At 31.8% G+C, this 18972-nt stretch overlaps 3 protein-coding genes across 4 annotated transcripts; all 3 read right to left on the bottom strand.

The window, feature by feature from the left end:
- Positions 1-4249: 4249 nt before the first annotated feature.
- On the bottom strand, positions 4250-11334 carry LOC145326235 (uncharacterized). The gene is made up of 4 exons (XM_080169435.1): positions 11273-11334; positions 9746-10896; positions 7787-8836; positions 4250-6304 (listed from the first exon to the last, which is right to left on the bottom strand). The coding sequence occupies exon 4, from the start codon at positions 6269-6271 to the stop codon at positions 4571-4573; it is 1701 nt and encodes a 566-aa protein (XP_080025561.1). The 5' UTR covers positions 6272-6304; positions 7787-8836; positions 9746-10896; positions 11273-11334; the 3' UTR covers positions 4250-4570.
- On the bottom strand, positions 11332-14634 carry LOC145326241 (uncharacterized). 2 transcript variants are annotated; one of them, XM_080169455.1, is made up of 3 exons: positions 14549-14634; positions 13632-13686; positions 11332-13322 (listed from the first exon to the last, which is right to left on the bottom strand). In XM_080169455.1, the coding sequence occupies exon 3, from the start codon at positions 13296-13298 to the stop codon at positions 12261-12263; it is 1038 nt and encodes a 345-aa protein (XP_080025581.1). In that variant the 5' UTR covers positions 13299-13322; positions 13632-13686; positions 14549-14634; the 3' UTR covers positions 11332-12260. The 2 variants fall into 2 exon arrangements, with proteins under 2 accessions (XP_080025581.1, XP_080025574.1); XM_080169448.1 differs by lacking the exon at positions 13632-13686.
- Positions 14635-16900: 2266 nt separating this feature from the next.
- LOC145326217 (uncharacterized) lies at positions 16901-18972 on the bottom strand. The gene is made up of 2 exons (XM_080169397.1): positions 18878-18972; positions 16901-18386 (listed from the first exon to the last, which is right to left on the bottom strand). Exon 2 carries the CDS (start codon positions 18357-18359, stop codon positions 17037-17039), a length of 1323 nt encoding a protein of 440 aa, XP_080025523.1. The 5' UTR covers positions 18360-18386; positions 18878-18972; the 3' UTR covers positions 16901-17036.

Here is an 18972-nt window from a genome sequence, read left to right as displayed (position 1 = left end):
TTGTCATACAATTATATACAATTATAGGTTTTTTATGTCAAGAAACTCAAATTCAGAGCTATTTTAAGCATTAGACTGACCTAAGGCTAACCCCTGCAGATTATATTATATCATCCTTATACTAAAGTAACAGGATGTCTGTGTGTTTGTACCGAAGGATCTCGCTAACCGCTGAACCGATCGGGTTCTCCTTAACAGGGTAGCTTCTCATAGGTCCCAGGAAAGTTTATAACTATTTTCTTGGGGGGTGGGATACCCCAAACTCCCAAAAAAAATAAAAATCCCCCCAAATTTTTTTTATTTTTCTATTTTTTTATTTGAAATAAAAAAGGAGGGGGAAGGGACCCCCCCCCCCCCCCAACAAAAAATGTTCACCCACCCAAAATTTTTTTTTTACTTTTTCTTTTAAAATCTAATATAAAAAAATTGGGTTATCGAATTCGACTCCCCACTCCTCAAGTGCTCCTAGAGGCCTCTAGGGGGCGTAGCCGCTAGTTTTAGATAAAGTCCTCATTAATATACACAGTTTATTCAAGAAAAAACCTATAAAAATATAAGTAAGTTTCTAGGTTAGGTTAGGTAAATGCTCTTAAGCCCTGCAGAAAACCAACCTAGCCCGGGGGGGTTAGCTTCAGGTTAGTCTAATGCTAATTTTCACTCATAATTTGAATTCCTTGACCTAAAAAACCTATATTTTGATATATAACAAGATATATATTAAAAAATAATGCATTTAACCCCTGCGGGCCACCAACCTAGCCCCCTGGGGTCGGCGCCGACTTGCTGGATCATCTTAAATAAAGTCCTCATTAATAGACACAGTTTATTCAAGAAAAAAACCTGTAAAAATATAAGTAAGTTTCTAGGTTAGGTTAGGTAAATGCTCCTAAGCCCTGCAGAAAACCAACCTAGCCTGGGGGGGTTAGCTTCAGGTTAGTCTAATGCTAATTTTCGCTCGGAATTTGAGTTCCTTGACCTAAAAAACCTATATTTTGATATATAACAAGATATATATTGGAAAAAATGCACTTAACCCCTGCGGGCCACCAACCTAGCCCGCTGGGGCTAGCTTCAGATTAGTCTAATGCTTATTTAAGCTCTGAATTTGAGTTCCTTGACCTAAAAAACCTATAATTTGATGTGTCACAACATGTATATTGGAAAATATGCACTTAACCCTTGCGGGCCACCCACCTAGCCCCCTGGGATCGGTCCCCAACTTGCTGAATCATCTTAAATAATGTCCTTATGAATAGACACAGTGTATTTAAGTTAAAACCCTAAGAAAACACAATTTAAGGTAAGTTTCCATATTAATATAGACCAAAAAAAGCCTAAAAACCCCATTTCCGCAGGGTTTTTCTTACCTAACCTAACAATAAAAATTTTTGGATTTTTTTGCCATTTAGATGTAATACCTACAGGACTAGGCTTATATACCAAGTTTGAAGGGTCTAGCTAAATATTTAGACCATTTTGCTCACGGATTAAGAATAGATGTCATTACGCGCCCCCCCCCCCCCCCCCCTTGATTCTAATATATTTTATATATTTAGGTGAAAAGTACTGAACATGGATTTTATCTCAAACCAAATTACAAGATATTTTCAAAATCATTTACTAATCAGATTTTTAAAAACTACCTTTGGAATAAAAAATAATATTTACTTTTAAGAAACGCTTATAATGTATATATCATAAATTGCAATAAAAGAATGTTTTAAAAAATAATAACTCATATTTTTCAATTTTAACCCATACAGTTTTGGTCCAAAACTTAAAATAAGAGGGGAGGAAGTTTTGACACATTTGCGTAAACAGTGAGTATAGGCTTTATCTTTGGACTGAGAGGATAGTTTACTAGGGATAAAATCATTCTTATATGACAAATTTTCACAAAGTTTTAATATTTTTGGATAGGTCTCCAGATTCAGGAGCTGCAGGTCACCAGGTTGTCTCTATACAGGCAAAATCAAAATAATTTTTTTGTTTTTGAAAAGTTAGAGGTCATTTTATATAACACAATATGCATATTTTTAAATGTAATTTACATATTTTAAGAAAAAAGATGCATATTTTGTTAATAAGTTGACCTCTATCTCTTCAAAAAAAATTTTTTTTTTATTTTTACCTGTCCAGAGACCAACTAGAGGCCTGCAGCTCTTGCACCTGGAGGCCTGCAGCTCCTCAACCTGGAGGCCTATCCATAAAATCTTAAAACTTGGGAAAATTCATCATATATGAATGATTTCTTCTTTTACAACCTATCCTCTCAGTCCAAAGATAAAGCCTATACTCACTGTTTACGCAAATGTGTCAAAACTTCCCCCCCCCCCTCTTAAGCCATTTCTTGCTCAAATAATGACAATAGGATAATAATATTGAATTGTAAATCTGCTTACCTCCCCAGGGCACTACAACTCGAGACCTAGCCCTTTTATTTTGCAAAAAAAATAGTATTACAAAATCAGTGGGGGAGAGCAGTGATTTATGTTTTTTTATTAGTTTTTTAAAAAGAATGGAATATGTGTAAAAAAAACTCCAGATATTCTTCCTCAAATAACGTTTTATGAATTTAAATTGTTGTAATCAATCTAATTTATCTAATTTGTGTTAATTTTGCTTTAAATGGTTTTATAGCTTACCTAGAGCATAATAAAAAACTCAAATGTCTTAAATTGATAATAAATAAGGAAATTATTACAACTTAATCGTGATGTAAAGTTTAAAAATATAATCTGTTCATGTTACCTATCTAATTTTTGTATTGTAGATTTTCAATTTTTTCCTTTTTGTTTGAACTTATTACCTATGTTATCCTATGTTCAATGATTAAATGATTTTGCAATTACATAAGCATGAACTGGATGAGTTTTTGTAACCTTTGAACCAAAACTGTTGAGTTTATTTTGAAAAATGAAAACGATTATTTTTTTTGACACCCTTATATAAAATTTTTCATGTATGCTATAGCTGTAATGTTATTTTTGGATCTACTGCAGTTCACGGTAAAATATTGCTGGAAATCTATGAATTTTAAAGGCTGCTAGCTGCCAAACGGCTGAACGTAAAGATCATACCCGCACACCATTTTAAGCGGTATGAGAAGGCCTACAAATAATCTGAAATAGCCAAGATCCAATGATGCACAGGGAAAGCTTCACTGAACAAAAAACGCGTAAAATAGGCCTTTTTCGCGCATTTCTCTGAACTGTGAGATAATTATGCATTATTGATTTATGGCTATTCCAGATTATTTGTAGGCCTTCTTATGCCGCTTAAAACAGTGTGCTGGCATGATCTGTACGTTCAGCCGTTTGACAGCTAGCAGCCTTTTAAATTCATAGATTTTTAACAATATTCGTTACCAGCAATATTTTACCGTGAACTGCAGTAGATCCTGATTTTTAAATCATGTTCGTTAATTTCAGCTTGATCTATTTAATCCTTATTTTTTTTGTTAAACCTATTATAAAAAATTAGTCAGGTATTTTGTCTGACCTTTAAGATCTTCCTAACCCCTAAACCAATTAGGTTTTCCATACTAGATAGTAGATAAGCTTCACATAGGTCCCGTGATGGTTTTAAGACTATTTAAAAATCTAAGCGGTTGGATGGTTTTATGCATTCTGTTCCCTCTCTACCCTTTTGAATGCCAAGAGCGCAGAATTGTCTTTTTGTCTTAAATTGGCATGTTCGTTTAGCTTACACAATGACCATAGCAGTGTTATAAAACTACCAAACATTGCATAAAATTATGTACATATTATTTTTTTATATGGTGAAATACATTTTTTAACATACAACATTGTTACAAAGATTTACTTCAATTACCTCGTTGGCGCGGGAATTCGATTTAAAGTGATCATCTAGCAAAGCATAATCTGCTAATTATGTGATGTAATACTCTAACGCTCACGGATATTAGGTTGTAAAACATCCAAAAGACAACCAACCCTTTGATTGCAGCCTGGGTTGCGCCTGCTTAAGGGCCAAGGCATTCCCCATACTCTAACTTTTAGTGTCACGTGCTAGATATAGCAGCAGTAGGTACAAATTTAAAAATATCTAGTATGACGCGGTTTGGACCAGACCCGAACCCGAAACCTCACCAACAGCAAGCCGACACGCTATTAATACGAAATTGCCGCGGGTTGTTACCAAGAGGGTGATGATAATTTGGTTAACTAAACTTTTTATTTAAATAGCAATTTGAAAAGAAAATACGGTTAAAGAATTAAATCATTCATTATCTAAATCAAACTTTTATGTATAACCCGTTTAAAAATATTTCAATAGATATTATTTTAGTGTACAAAGTAGAAAATTAATTTTTTTAGGTATATTACATGAGGAATTTTCTATATGATGTTTTCATAGAATAGAAAAAAGCTGATTTTACTATGAAAGTTTAAATACATACCTAGGTATGTAAAACTGTTTGTTTGTATTTATTATATAACCTATCTTTTATCTTTTAGCACAATTCACAGGAGAAATGTTTCTCCTATTCATGACTTTTGTGCCAGTTTAAAGTACTTTCAAGGAGATTTTTTCATAGTAATCACATTTATATAACTTCAACACAGGATTTTTTACTAATATGATCAATCAACTCATCTATTGTTCGAAATGTCACTTTACATCTGTTACAAAAAAACGGCTTTTCTTCATGATTAACATCCGCTTTAATACCATTGCAAGACAGTAAAGGTGAAACTGGTTTATTGGGCGATTCTAATTTCTTGAGATCATTAGTATGAAAACTCTTGTGTGATTCTAAATGATGCTTGAATGGGAATGTCTTTTCACACATATGACAAGAGTACATATTTTCACATTTCTGGCATTTTGCTTTGTGTTCATCTAAATTAATTCTTTGTAAGAATGTCTCTTCACACAGATCACAAGTGTAAGTACTTGTTGAGGAATGAATATCAACATGGCTGGTAAAGCTATCAATGTATGAGAAAGTCATGTCACATATTTCACATTTAAATGGTTTTAGGTTTGTCTCAGGAGTAATTTTATGTTCCACAATATCAAAAGTATTTATTAAATCCTCATCAGAATTTTGTTCACAAGAAAGAGGATTTTTACACTGAATTTCTTCTTCTATTTCATGTTTTACAATATCTTCATTAATATCATCCTCCATGTTGATAGAAAGAGAAACTTCATCAAGAGTTTCTTCTTCTGTTATTTCCTGTTTCAGAGTTGCTTTATTATTCTCAGCCTCCAAGGAGCTAGACAGAGGATCCTTATCAATAGTTTCTTCATTTATAGTTTCTTCTTCTTTAATTTCTGGTTTAATATCAGCTTCACCACAATCAACAAAACTGGTAGAAGTAGAAGGTGGAACTGTATTCTCAGTAGATTCTAACTTCTTGAGATGAATAGGAAATTTTTCATGTCTTGACAGCTCTGAACTAGTGCAATAAGATATCTGGCATAATTGACAAAAGTATGGCTTTTCTATATGGATCATCTTATGAACTTTTAAATAGCCAACTGTACGGAAAGCTTTTTTACATGTATCACAAGAGTATGGTTTTTCTCCTGAATGGACCATCTTATGAACTTTTAATATGCCTCGTCTACGGAAAGCTTTTTCACAAGTATCACAAGAGTATGGCTTCTCGCCTGTATGAATTCTGATGTGTCTATTTAAATCGCTTCTTTTTGCAAAAGCCTTTTCACATGTATTACATTTGAATGGTTTCTCCCCTGTAGAAGGTTGAACTTTATTCTTTGATTCTAATTTCTTGAGATGTCCAACTGATTTATTATGTAATGCCAAGTTTGACATATTGGAAAAAGATTTCTTGCATAATATACAAGGGTAAAGCATCTCTTCAGCATGAATGCTCATATGATGAGTTAAGCTAATTTTCTTTGAGAAAGCTTCTTCACATGTATCGCATTTGAATGTTTTCTCACTTGTATGGATCCTCTTATGGATATTTAATTCGCCAACTGTACGGAAAGCTTTCCCACACTCTTCACAAGAGTACGGTTTTTCTCCTGTATGTCTCATCTTATGAACTTTCAACATGACACGTAAACGGAATGCTTTTTCACAAGTATCACAACAGTATGGCTTCTCGCCTGTGTGAATTCTTATGTGTCTATTTAAATCGCTTCTTTTTGCAAAAGCCTTATCACATGTATTACATTTGAATGGTTTCTCCCCTGTGTGTATTCTCATGTGAACTGTCAGAATATACTTATTAGTATATTTCTTTAGACAGATTTTACACTTGTTCATCATGGATTTTGTAAATATGTGTTATTGTTTTTCCACCTGCAATAAAATAAGATATTTATTGTTTATGGCAAATATTTCGGACTTTATCAAATGAAAAACTTGTCCTAAGTATGTTTTGTTTCTTATATCCTTAAGTCCAAACTTCTAAGTGTTGCAACTTTTCTCAGATCTTTAAGCAATCCCACACCTTTATAAAGCAACTATTGTTGATATCTTACTAAATTATGCAATACTAGAGACTGCGTCCTTAGCATCTTAGGAATCTTTTACGAGGGACAACGATAAAACAATCAAAAGATTTATATGTCTCGGGACAGGTAAAAGTAAGAATTAAAATATTTTTTTAAGAGATAGAGGTCAACTTATAAAAAAAATATGCATCTTTTTTCTCCAAATATGTATATAACATTTAAAAAGATTAATATTTTAATTTATTAATTGACCTCTAAATCTTAAATTTTTTTTTAAAATTTTTAATTGTCCAGTGACCAATTGGAGGTATGCAGCTCCTGAGCCTAGAGGCCTGCAGCTCCTAAACCTGGAGGCATATCAAAAAAAATTTAAACTTGGAAAAATTCATCATATAAGAATGATTTTATCTTTAATAATCTATCCTCTCAGTTAAAATATGAATATCCATTTTTGTCATTTCTATTTTAAGTTAATATTTGCTTAGGTACTTTTCTTAATTTAAAGCTTAAATTTTTCTAAATTAAAGATTAATTCTATTTTCAGAAATTCCACCAATCTATTAGCACACCTATTATAGGAAATGTATTCACTATAACCAGTAAAGTGTGTGAAGGGGGTAAAATGAACAGTTAAGTGAAATAAATTAACTTAATAAAAATATACTTCCCTTTTATTCCGTTAATTGCAATGATTGCATACCAAAAGTAGCTTTTAATTGGGACAATCACTACTCGTTAAAGGGAAGTATTTTTAAGTAATTGGGCAATTATTTGATATGCTAGTGAATATAAGTTTTAGCCGCCACACAAAAACACACAAAACTCTACAATGCTATATTAAGGTGTGGGTGGTGCTAAGCTCGACTAGGCACTTTCAGGGAAACCATTCTTATTTTTTATGAAAGAAAAAAAATCAGAAAGAGAGAGGAAGCTTGCGGGTAAAATCCGTAAAAGTGTCAATTAAGGCTTAAAAATAGTAGTAGAACGATAATATTTACTAAATATATGTATTTCTTATTGAAAAGAACTATGGACAACAAATTTTTTTTTTTAAAGTTAACATAAATTTTTATCGTTCTACTACTGTTTTTAACTTGAAACACACAACCTACAGATATTTTACCCACAACCTACCTTTCCCTTTTTCCAGTGTTCTTTTTCCATTAATATAGGTTAGTACTAAACTCCAACAAAAAGTAAAAAAATTTACCTAGACTTATATCAAGATTCATTCAATAGAGAACTGAATCAATTCAGTAGAAAGCCAAGTCTTTTATTGCGGACAGACAGACATTTACTTACTTTAATTTGATAAAATAAAACTTACCCGCGTTTTCTTTCTCTTTCTATACTATTAACTTCAGCTTTATAATCTTGAGTCTTATTTCATTTTATATTCTGTCTGAAAATAAAAATGATTATTATTTTACCAATAATACATGTCTTATAAACAAAAAGATCTAAATAAATATAAATAGTTCAAACATTGATGAACAACATTTGAAGAGTAAAATGTTTACTTAAGTAGCTGGTGAATATTACAGAAAGAAATATAATTTAAAGAAAGGGCATTAAATAAAAATTGAGTAAAAGTAATTCTTTTAAAGTTTTATGCTAGGTTAGGTTAAACTAGGTCCAGGGTAGCCTGCATGGTTGGGCATTATAGGTACTATTCGCAATTTAGGTTCATTCTTTTATGTAACATTTTATTTGACTACCTACGTTAAAAAAATTGTTCACTCTTAATTCCTTCTTCCTTTTTTATATTAATTTCAACACTCTCAGCCTCCATCTTTACAGAGAGAGAGGATCATCATCAAGAGTTTCTTCTTCTTTTATCTCTTGCTTAATGTCAACTTCACCACAATCAACAAAACTGGTAGAAGTAGAAGGTGGGACTGCATTCTTAGTAGATTCTAACTTCTTAATATGTTTAGCTGATTTATTATGTCTTGAAAGATCTGAACTAATGTTAAAATATTTCTGGCATAATTCACAAGAGTATGGCTTCTCACCTGTATGAGTCCTTTTATGAACAGTTAAGCTACTATTCATACTGAAGGATTTCTCACAGGTATCACATGAGAATGGTTTCTCTCCTGTGTGGAATATTTTATGTACATTTAACTCACTATTAGTACGGAAAGCTTTTTCACAAGTATCACAAATGTATGGCTTTTCGTCTGTATGAATTCTTATGTGCCTTGTTAACTCAAATCTTCTTGTAAAAGCCTTATCACATGTATTACATTTGAATAGGTCCTTCCCTGAATGTATTTTCATGTGATTTCTCAGAATATACTTACTAATATATTTCTTTAGACAGATTTTACACTTGTTCATCATGGATTTTGTAATTATGTTATTGTTCTTGCATCTGCAATAAAATAAGATATTTATGGCAGATTATTCGTACTTTATCAAATTTAAAACTTTTTCAAAGTGTGTATTATTTCCTATCTCCTTAACTCCAAACTTCAATGGGTTGCAACTTTACTCAGACCTTTAAGCAACCCCACACACTTAAAAAGCAACTATGTTTATATCTTACTAAGGGGGGGGGGGGGTAATGACATTTAAATGTAAACCATGACCAAAATGGTCTAAATATTAAGCTAGACACTTTAAGCTTGGTACATAAGCTTAGTCCTATTGGTACTACATCTAAATGAAAAAAAAATTCATAAATTGTTTTGGTGTAATTTGATGTAAAAACTCACTTTTAATTGTTTTTTTCTTAAGTTTTTTCCTTAAATACTGTATGTCTATTCATAAGGACATTATTTAAGATGATTCAGCAAGTTTGGGACCAAAACTCAAAAAACCTATATTTGATATATAACACACAAACTTTAGAAAAAAATGCACTTTACTCCTGCGAGCCACCCACCTAGCCCGCTGGGGTCGGTCCTTGACTTGCTGTATCATCTTAAATAATGTCCTTGTGTATAGACACAGTGTATTCAAGGGAAAAAACCTAATAAAAACAATTAAAGGTAAGTTTCTACATCAAAATCGATCAAAAAAGGCCTAAAAACTCCATTATCGCCCATTTCCGCAGGGTATTCTTACCTAAACTAACTTAACAATAGAAAAACACCCTTAAAAACACTTTCAAAAAAGTTTTCCACTTTCTTTTTAAGAAAATGAGGTAAGAAATCGACTTATTCCTCCCCCCACCCCATCTTAAATAAGCCTAGAAGCGAAGCCGGTAGTATAATCATAAAATAGTAATAGAAAATTATCTTAAAGTTATTCATAATCGATACAAAAATTATATATATACCTAATTTTTATTTTAGTTTAAATTGAGGTGTAAGAATTTAAATTAATCTAAAATTTCATTGTTTAGCTTTATCTGAAAGATAATAAGTATAGGTACTAGGTTGGTAATTTCAGATGAATATAATGTTACACAGAAGAATCAAAATAGTGAAATTATAAACTAAGTATTGATCGAATGTTAGATTTTATTAGAGCTAAACAAAACCAAAGAACACTTTTTTTTTATTGCAAATATTTTTCTGTGACTTTTACCATAAAAACTTTGGAAACAACTTTTACAACAAGTTCGTAATTTTAGTTCATTCATTTTGATTTTTATCAACTTAAACAAATTCTTCACTCTCAGTTCCTTCTTTATCTTTTATTTCATCTTTTATAATTACTTCCACACTCTCAGCCTCTATCTTTATAGATATAGGACCCTCATCAAGAGTTTCTTCTTCTTTTATTTCTAATTTAATATCAGCTTCACCACAATCAACAAAACTGTTAGAAGCAGAAGGTGGATCTGAAGTCTTAGTTAATTCTAACTTGTTGAGATGTTCAGCTGAACTGTTATGTCTTGAAAGGGATGAACTTAAGTAATAAGATTTCTGGCATAATACACAAGAGTATACAGTATATTCTCCTACAGTATGGATCCTCTCATGAACAGGTAACTCAGTAATTGTACAGAAATCTTTTTCACCTTTATCACAGGAATAAAGCATTTCTCTTATATGACTTCCTTTATGTAATGTTAAATCACCATTTGTACGGAAAGCTTTTTCACATTGATCACAAGAGTATGACTTCTCTGCTTTATGAATCTTCTTATGTATTACCAACTGATAACGGATACGGAAAGACTTTCCACATGTATCACAAGAGTATGACTTCTCTCCTGCATGGATCCTCTTATGTTCAGTTAAATCACTTTGGTTTGAGAAAACTTTTTCACAGGTTTTACAAGAGTATGGCTTCTCACCTGGATGAACACTCATATGACTTTTCAAATGTTGTTGTAGTGTAAATGCTTTATCACATAAATAACATTTGAATGGCTTCTCACCTGTATGAATCCTCATATGTCTCGTTAAATTGTTCTTTCTAGAGAATTCCTTGCTGCAGATATGACACTTGTTCATGATGGAGTATTTATTGTTCTTGCAGCTGAAATGAACAATATATAATGTAATAGTAAAGAAGGAAATAATGATTTCAGATCTTATTATTCCATTAACTGATTTTTAAGTAAAAAAGCTACTCTATAATTAAAGTGTCCGTACATCAGTTACCATGTATGTAAAAATATTAGATGTACTATATGAACATCAAATTTTGTCCCTCTCTCGCTCTAGTCACGTGGAAGCGTACATCTATGTACAACATACATGACACACACAAAATGTTTGATACATAAACTTATGATAGGTATCACATTTTTAATAAATCTGGCTTGTTTTGGTTTGTTATGGATAAAATTATACTTGTATAAAAACTAACATACTTTGTTTCTAAACTCAAATTTATTAGAGTTTTGTTTTACCTTATGTTGTTAATTACTACAGTTTTATAATCTTGAGTCTTGTTTCATTTTATATTCTATCTGAAAATTTTTACAAGTAACATAAATTTGATAATGAACAAATAATGAAATAATAATAAAACAAGAATATCTATTTTCAGAGAGAGGAAACAAAACTAATTCTTAGGAGTAAAGATTGTGTAACTGGTGCATATTCTAATTATAAGATCTAAATAAATGAAAAGAAAATGAGAAATGTTTTGTTTTACAAGAATCAAATAGGGTTTTATTTAAGAATTTGATTTTATTGTACTCTAACAAAAAAAATTGTTAAATGTAGAAATAGTAACACCCTAGTAAAATGGTTTTAAATAATCTAAATTAATCAAATATTTAGTCTGAAAACTATAAATACCAAAAATTAGTTTAACAAAATACATTTGAACTTAGTGAGTTCAGTATTATTCCTATTATATATTGATACTAAGTGCATTTTAAAGGCCTATAATTGGAAATATTGATATTTTTACAGTTTTCAAAATTCAAATAATACTCATATGTTTACCTTTGCTTGCAATTGTTTTTTTTTTTGAAATAAAAACCTTAACGATCATTAATTGAATATTTTCAGTGTATCTTGAAAACAACTTGATAAAATTTAATCTTTCTTTTGAATATAATCATTGCTAACCTATAATTGTCATACTCTACATTAATATTTGATGGGTCACTACTCTAATTACATTAATATGGTAAAGAGCACTAAGTGGAATTTAAAATCAAATAAGAAGAATAATAACAATTGGTATGAATAATATTGCCATTTGAATAATTTCTTTCCATATTAAAAAGGTTTGGTATTTACAAAAGGAAACAAAATAGAAACTGTATCTACATAAATGATTTTATAACTTAATCTTTCAATATTAAATCTTACATGAATACAATGATTTTAATCTTAAATTTCACAATATAGATAATGTTTTTTATTACAATCTTTATCAAAGTTCTATTCATAAGTAAGAGAACCCTCATCCTGAATTTCTTCTTCTATTTCCTGTTTTATAGTTATTTCAACATTTTCAGGCTCCATTTTAATAAAGAGATGATCCTCATCAGGAGTTTCTTCTTCGTTATTTTCAAGTTTAATATTAGCTTCACCACAATCAACAAAACTGGAAGAAGCAGAAAGTACGACTGCATTCTTAGTATATTCCAACTTCTTCAGATGTTTAACTGATTTCTTATGTCTTGACAGTTCTGCACTTGAGTTATATGATTTCTGGCACAATTCACAATAGAATGCATCCTTAGTACATTCCAACTTCTTCAGATGTTTAACTGATCTATTATGTCTTAACAGTTCTGATTTAGTGCAATATGATTTTTGGCACATTTCACAATAGTATGGCTTCTCTCCTGTGCAGATACTCTTATGGAAAGTTAACTCATTACTTGTACAGAAAGCTTTTTCACATGTATCACAAGAATATAGTTTCTTCTCTGTTCTAGATAACTCAGGGTTCTCAGTAATTTCTTTCTTTTTGAGATGTCCTACTGATTTGTTGTGCCCTGTTAATTCTGAACTGGAGATAAAAGATTTCTGGCATAAATCACAAGAGTAAGGCTTCTCACCTGTATGAAACCTCATATGGATGGTTAGCTGATAATTTGTGGCAAAAGCCTTATCACATGCAACACATGAGTATGGCTTCTCTCCTGTATGGATCCTCTTATGAATATTTAAATGAGTTTGTTGTGTAAAAGCCTTTGTACAGAAATCACAAGAGTATGGCCTCTCTCCGGTATGGACTCTCTGATGCATAGTTAACTCACCATTTGTAGTGAAAGCTTTTTCACATGTACTACAAATGAATGGCCTCTCACCAGTATGGATCCTCTTATGACGAGTAAGTTCGCTATGTTGTGTGAAAACCCTTTCACATGTGTCACAAGAGTATGGTTTCTCTCCCGTATGGATCCTCATATGGGATGTTAAATTGCTTTTGAAAGAGAATTGCTTGCAGCAGATTTGACACTCGTTCATGATGGATTCCTATTTGCTCTACACCTAAAATAAAATATATTTCATGTAGAATTGAAAACAATAATTTCAAGCACTAGGTAATAATTTTATTATTATCATTTCGAATACTTTTAGTGTTACAGCTACTCCATACTTCAGGTGTGTCCGTATGTCTTTCACTATGTAGGTAAAGGTAATCCAAATAAATTTTACGAAAACTTTCTCCTTAAATCCATATCTATATGTGCCCAGTAATTATTGTCATAATATCACTTGTCATAAAAACATGTTTCATAAAGTAACATTTTTCATGTAAATGTGAAACAATTTAAAGAAAAACTAAAAATCACTTACGATTGATGCACGAATCCAGTGAAAATGTCGTAATAAAAAGTTTAAAACTTGATTCCTAAAACAATATCATACTTCTTTAATGGGCCTCATGGAATTATAAAAATCAAAATCAAAATTAATCATAAAATGTTCTCTTGTTATAAAAGCACTGTCATAAAACCATTTGCCATAATATAAGTTGTAATAAAAGGTACACTTGTTATAAAACTATTTGTCATAAAAGGTACATTTATCATTGAAACATTTGGAATATTTTTACTTACATAGTAATGGACTTATCCTACATATAGGTATACTACAGTGTCCCGTTCTAGAAAAATTTTGTTACAATTTTGGCCCCCAGCCAAAAAATGGTTGATTTATGCAGAAAATGACCGGAAAATTACCTGATATCCGGCTGAATAACCGGATATCCGACATTATTGATCAGCCTGATATCTGTAACCGTCCAATCCAAAAAAGTATCCGACCCAACCCTATTATTTATGTATGCAATTTGACAATTTTGACTTTGGAAGATTACCTGCTACACCTTCATATGTTATAATTGAGAAGGATCCCATTTTTTTTAGTAAATTTTATATTTAGTTCGACACACCAGAATTGAAATTTTATAAAAAAAAAATTAAAATTGAGATGGTACAAAAGCTTTAAAAACAGTCTTTTTGCAGATTTTAAAAACGTTCGCAATTTTTGCATTACAAAAAAAATACATTTTGCATGGGTCATTTTTTGCATAATTCAACCATATTTTGTCTGGGGGCCAAAATTTTCACAAAATTTTTAAAAAGTACACTTGTCATAAAAACATGTCATAACAGAACACTTGCCCTAAAGGTATATTTGTAGTACACTTGTCATAAAAGATACATTTGTCATAAAAGGTATGTTTATCCTTGTATATGTTAAAAACTTACTTTATTTTCTAAACTCAAATTATGGGCAGTTTGTTTCTCTTTAAATTGACTTCAGTTTCAATATCTTATTTCATTCCATTTTGTCTGAAAACAAAATTATCATTTTATATGTAGCACAAGTCTAATAATAAGATCTAAATGAATATAAGTTGTGCCATATTGTTATTTACTTCCCTATAATAACTAATGTAAAATGGTATTCTTGTGATTTGTGCCCGCATTTTTTTTATAACATGTAAACCTTACAAAAAATTATTTTTTAGATGATTCTTATAACACTTTTCTAAAATTTAAATTTTCTATTGGTTATCTTTCTTACTTACCCTTAATTCGGGTATAGTCCCTTTCGTATCAACGCTCCTTAAGGGGCGATACTTCGTTTTTTTTTCACAGTAGCTTTTCTCATATTTCTAGCCCCTGCTCATATCCTGAGGCAGGGGCGTCCAAGCTTTTTTTTTGGGGGGGGTAAAAAATTTTAGGGGGGGGGGGTAATTCGTGTTTGGGGGGGGTAAAATGGCCGAAATTTTTTTTACCCCCCCCAAAATTTTTACCCCGGGGGTAAAATTTGATTGGGGGGGGGGGGGTAATTACCCCCCTAAAGTCTGTGGGGGGGGGGGGGGTAAATACTCCCCCCAAATCTGTTGGGGGGGTAATTACCCCCCCAAACTAATTTACCCCGGGGGTAAAATTTTTGGGGGGGGTAATTTAATTATGTAAAAAAAGCACCTACCTAATCTATTAAGTTAATAAGTACTATCCTATAACATAAAGTAGTAAGTAAGGTTTATTTGACTATAGCTTCAGATTTCATTACTTTTAATACTGAGTTCTCCTTTTTAGGAAAGCTTCACAAAGATCCCATGATGGTTCCACACTATTATAGGTCAATCCTTTGAGTGGTTTTAAGCTATTTTTCTCCTCCCTTTTTACCCTTTAGAAAACACGAGTTCTTAGATGCTAAGGGCGCCACTACTATTCAAATATATAGTAGTATCTCATTCTTTAGAACATAAAAATACAATAATTAACTCACTAACCAATGAACTAATATGATTATACTTTAAAGTGAAGCGTCTTATAGGTCCTGGTAAGTTTTATAACTAGTTTTGAGACACCCTGATATCCTCCCAAAAGAAATCGCCTATAGAAATTCTTTTTCATTATTTAATGAAATATTTAATTTAGTTAGGTATTTATTTTATGGAATCTTCAGTGCTTTACAATTACATCATAGATCCCCGGGATGGTTTTAGCCCTTATAAAGGCCCAAGCAAATAAAACATGATCAAACTATTAAATTTTTTGTTATCATGGTTAAGAACTGTTTTAACTGGTTGGACTATATTGGGGTATAGTCCCTTTTGTAGCAACGCTCTTTAAGGGGCGTTTCTTCGTTTTTTTTCACACAAGCTTCTCTCCTATTTCTAGCCCCTGCGGGGGGCCAATTGCTTAACAATGTGGGGCAATCACCTAAACCAATATAACCTATCCTAAAATAAACTATCAAAAGCCATTTAGGATATACTTTTCATTAACTATTAGGAGACCAAACGAGGAACATAAAATATATTACACCTCAAGGCTCGAGTCACACTATGACTTTTTTTAGGGGGGGGGGGGCGGGGATTACTCCCTCCCCCCCCAAAAAAAAATTTTTCAGTAAAATTTTTTTTAAGAACATTCAATTTGGGGGGGGTAAATACCCCCCCCAAAATTTTTTTTTTAAAGAACATTTATTTTGGGGGGGGTAATTACCATCCCAAAATGGTTTGGGGGGGGGTAAATACCCCCCCCAAAATCGTTGGGGGTGCCTACGGCACCCCCAAGGTAGGGGTAAATTTTTTTTTTGGGGGGTATTGTTCACAAAATTTTGGGGGTGCCAAATGGCCCATTACCCCCCCCCCTTGGACGCCTATGCCCTGAGGGGCCAATTGCCTAACCCTGTGGGGCAATAACCTAACCCAATATAACCTAAAATAACCTATCAAAAGCAATTTTATTCCCCTTGATTCTTATATCATGAAAAAATAGTTTCAGATTTACCATTCTAATTATCTCAACTCGTTAAATGCACTTTATGCAACTTTAAAATAAGATACAAAATGTGTAAGAAATGAATATTTGGAATGAAAAAGTTCTTGTTACTATTACAAAGAAAAAATCAAACTAACAAAAAATTACCCTAATCATGTCCAAGTAATGACAATGAGAAAACAATATTGAATTTTAAATCTACCGGATTTCTAACTAAATCCTTGCCAATTTGGTATAAAAAAAGACAGACCCATCAAACATTGAGACATGACGGCTCTGTCTTTAAAAAAAAAGAACAAACCGTCTTAAGTACTTAATATCTTGTAGATAGACTCCATAATGTTTAGAATTTTTAATGGGGCATATAAAGATCTTTCTATAGAACCTTAATCAGGTTTCTAATACAATTTTAGCCATTATGGTAAATTTTCTTTTTGATAAAACTATTCTGGAGTTAATCATATTCAATTTTATGTTCCACCATGTCAATATCTAAATTATCCTCATCAGAATTCTGTTTACAAGATACAGAATCTTTATTCTGAATTTGTTCATCTATTTCCTGTTTCAGAATTTCTTCATTATTCTCAGCCTCCATCTTGATAGAGAGGGGGTCTTCATCAAGAGTTTCTTCTTCTGTTATTTCCTGTTTCATAGTTTCTTCTACATTTTCAGCCTCCACCTTGGTAAAGAGTGGATCTTCATCATAAGTTTCTTCTTCTCTTAATTCTAATTTTACATCAGCTTCACCACAATCAACAAAACTGGTTGATACAGAAGGTGGAAGTGAATTCTTAATTGATTCTAACATAATGAGATGTCTTGCTGATTTTTTATGTAATAACAATTCTGAATTGGAGCAAACATATGTCTTACATAAGTCACAAGAGTATGGCTTCTTAGTATGGATCCTCTCACCAGTGTGGGTCCTCTTATGTCCAACTGATTTTTTATGCATTGACAAATCTGAATTTGATTTGAAAGATTTCTGACATAAATCACAAGAGTATGGGTTTTCTCCTGTATGAATCCTTTTATGTTTTATTAAGTCACCAATGTTTGTAAATGGCCTTGCACAAGTGTTACAAGAGTAAGGCTTCTCACCAGTATGGATCCTCTTATGACGAGTTAGATCACCTTGTGTTGTGAAAACCTTTCCACATGTATCACAAGAAAATATCTTTTCAAAATGAAACATCATGTGCTTTTTAACGCAATGCTTAGTAGAGAATTTCTTGTTGCATAATTCACAAGAGTATGGCTTCTCACCAGTGTGGGTCCTCATATGGATGGCTAACGCAGCATTTGAACGGAGAGATTTTTCACATGTATCACAAGAGTATGGTTTCTCTCCCGTATGGTTCCTCTTATGAACTGCTAACGTTTGATTTGTTTTGAATGATTTTTTACATGTATCACAAGAGTATGGTTTCTCTCCCGCATGGGTCCTCTTATGGACTGCTAACCATTGATTTGTTTTGAATGATTTTTTACATATATCACAAGTGTATGACTTCTCTCCTGTATGAATCCACTTATGTACAGTTAATCTATATTCATATGAGAAAGCCTTTCCACATATTTCACATTTAAATCTTTTCTCATCTGGGTTTGTCCTATTTTGAATTTTTAAGTGATCTATCTCTTCGCATTTTTCTATGGAAGTCTTTTCACAAAAAGCACAAATGGAAAGTTCTTTACCTTCAAGAATTCTTTTCTGTAATATCAAGATACCTTTGGAAGATATTTTCTTCTTGCAAAGATCACACTTGCTCATTATGGATTATTATTTGTTCTTGTGCACCTGAAATAGAAAATATTAATATTTAGGATAAAAAAATTTATAAGCTAAATAATCAAAGATTGCTGGTGCAAAGATTGTAATAGTCAACCTCCTTTAAATATCTAACAAAATTACAAATATTTCTGCAATCTTAAACTGCTCCTTCAAGAGAAATTTTTGATGCAAATATAACACGACCATTATAAATTGTTAACTGTTTTTGCACCTGATATGAATATTAAAGAAACAATAAAGGGAGGGAGGGGAAATTTCTGACAATTTCAGGGTTACGGTGATATGTCATTGCGCACCCCCCCCCCCCCTCCTTTTTATTTGGCTAGATTATTTCATCTTTAACTATTAACTGTAGTTAACAATCTTTATAACACACATAATATTAAACCTTTTTAATGTAGAAAACTAATTCAATTTTATGACAGACAGACAGATATCCTTCTCTTTAATATCAAGATTCTGCTACATAATATTTGTAATATAGAAAACTAACTTACTTTACTTTGTTAAACTCAAATCACTCGTGTTTTCTTTCTTTGTGTCTTTCTTTCTTTTTATAGTTTAGAGTCTTATTTCATTTCATATGCAGTCT

The sequence above is a fragment of the Acartia tonsa genome, chromosome 1, assembly GCF_053477335.1.
Source record: "Acartia tonsa isolate MP-2025a chromosome 1, ASM5347733v1, whole genome shotgun sequence".
Taxonomy (NCBI): Eukaryota; Metazoa; Arthropoda; class Copepoda; order Calanoida; family Acartiidae; genus Acartia; species Acartia tonsa.
The sequence above is the reverse complement of the archived record's forward strand: the minus strand, read 5'-3'. Positions and strand labels throughout refer to the sequence as shown.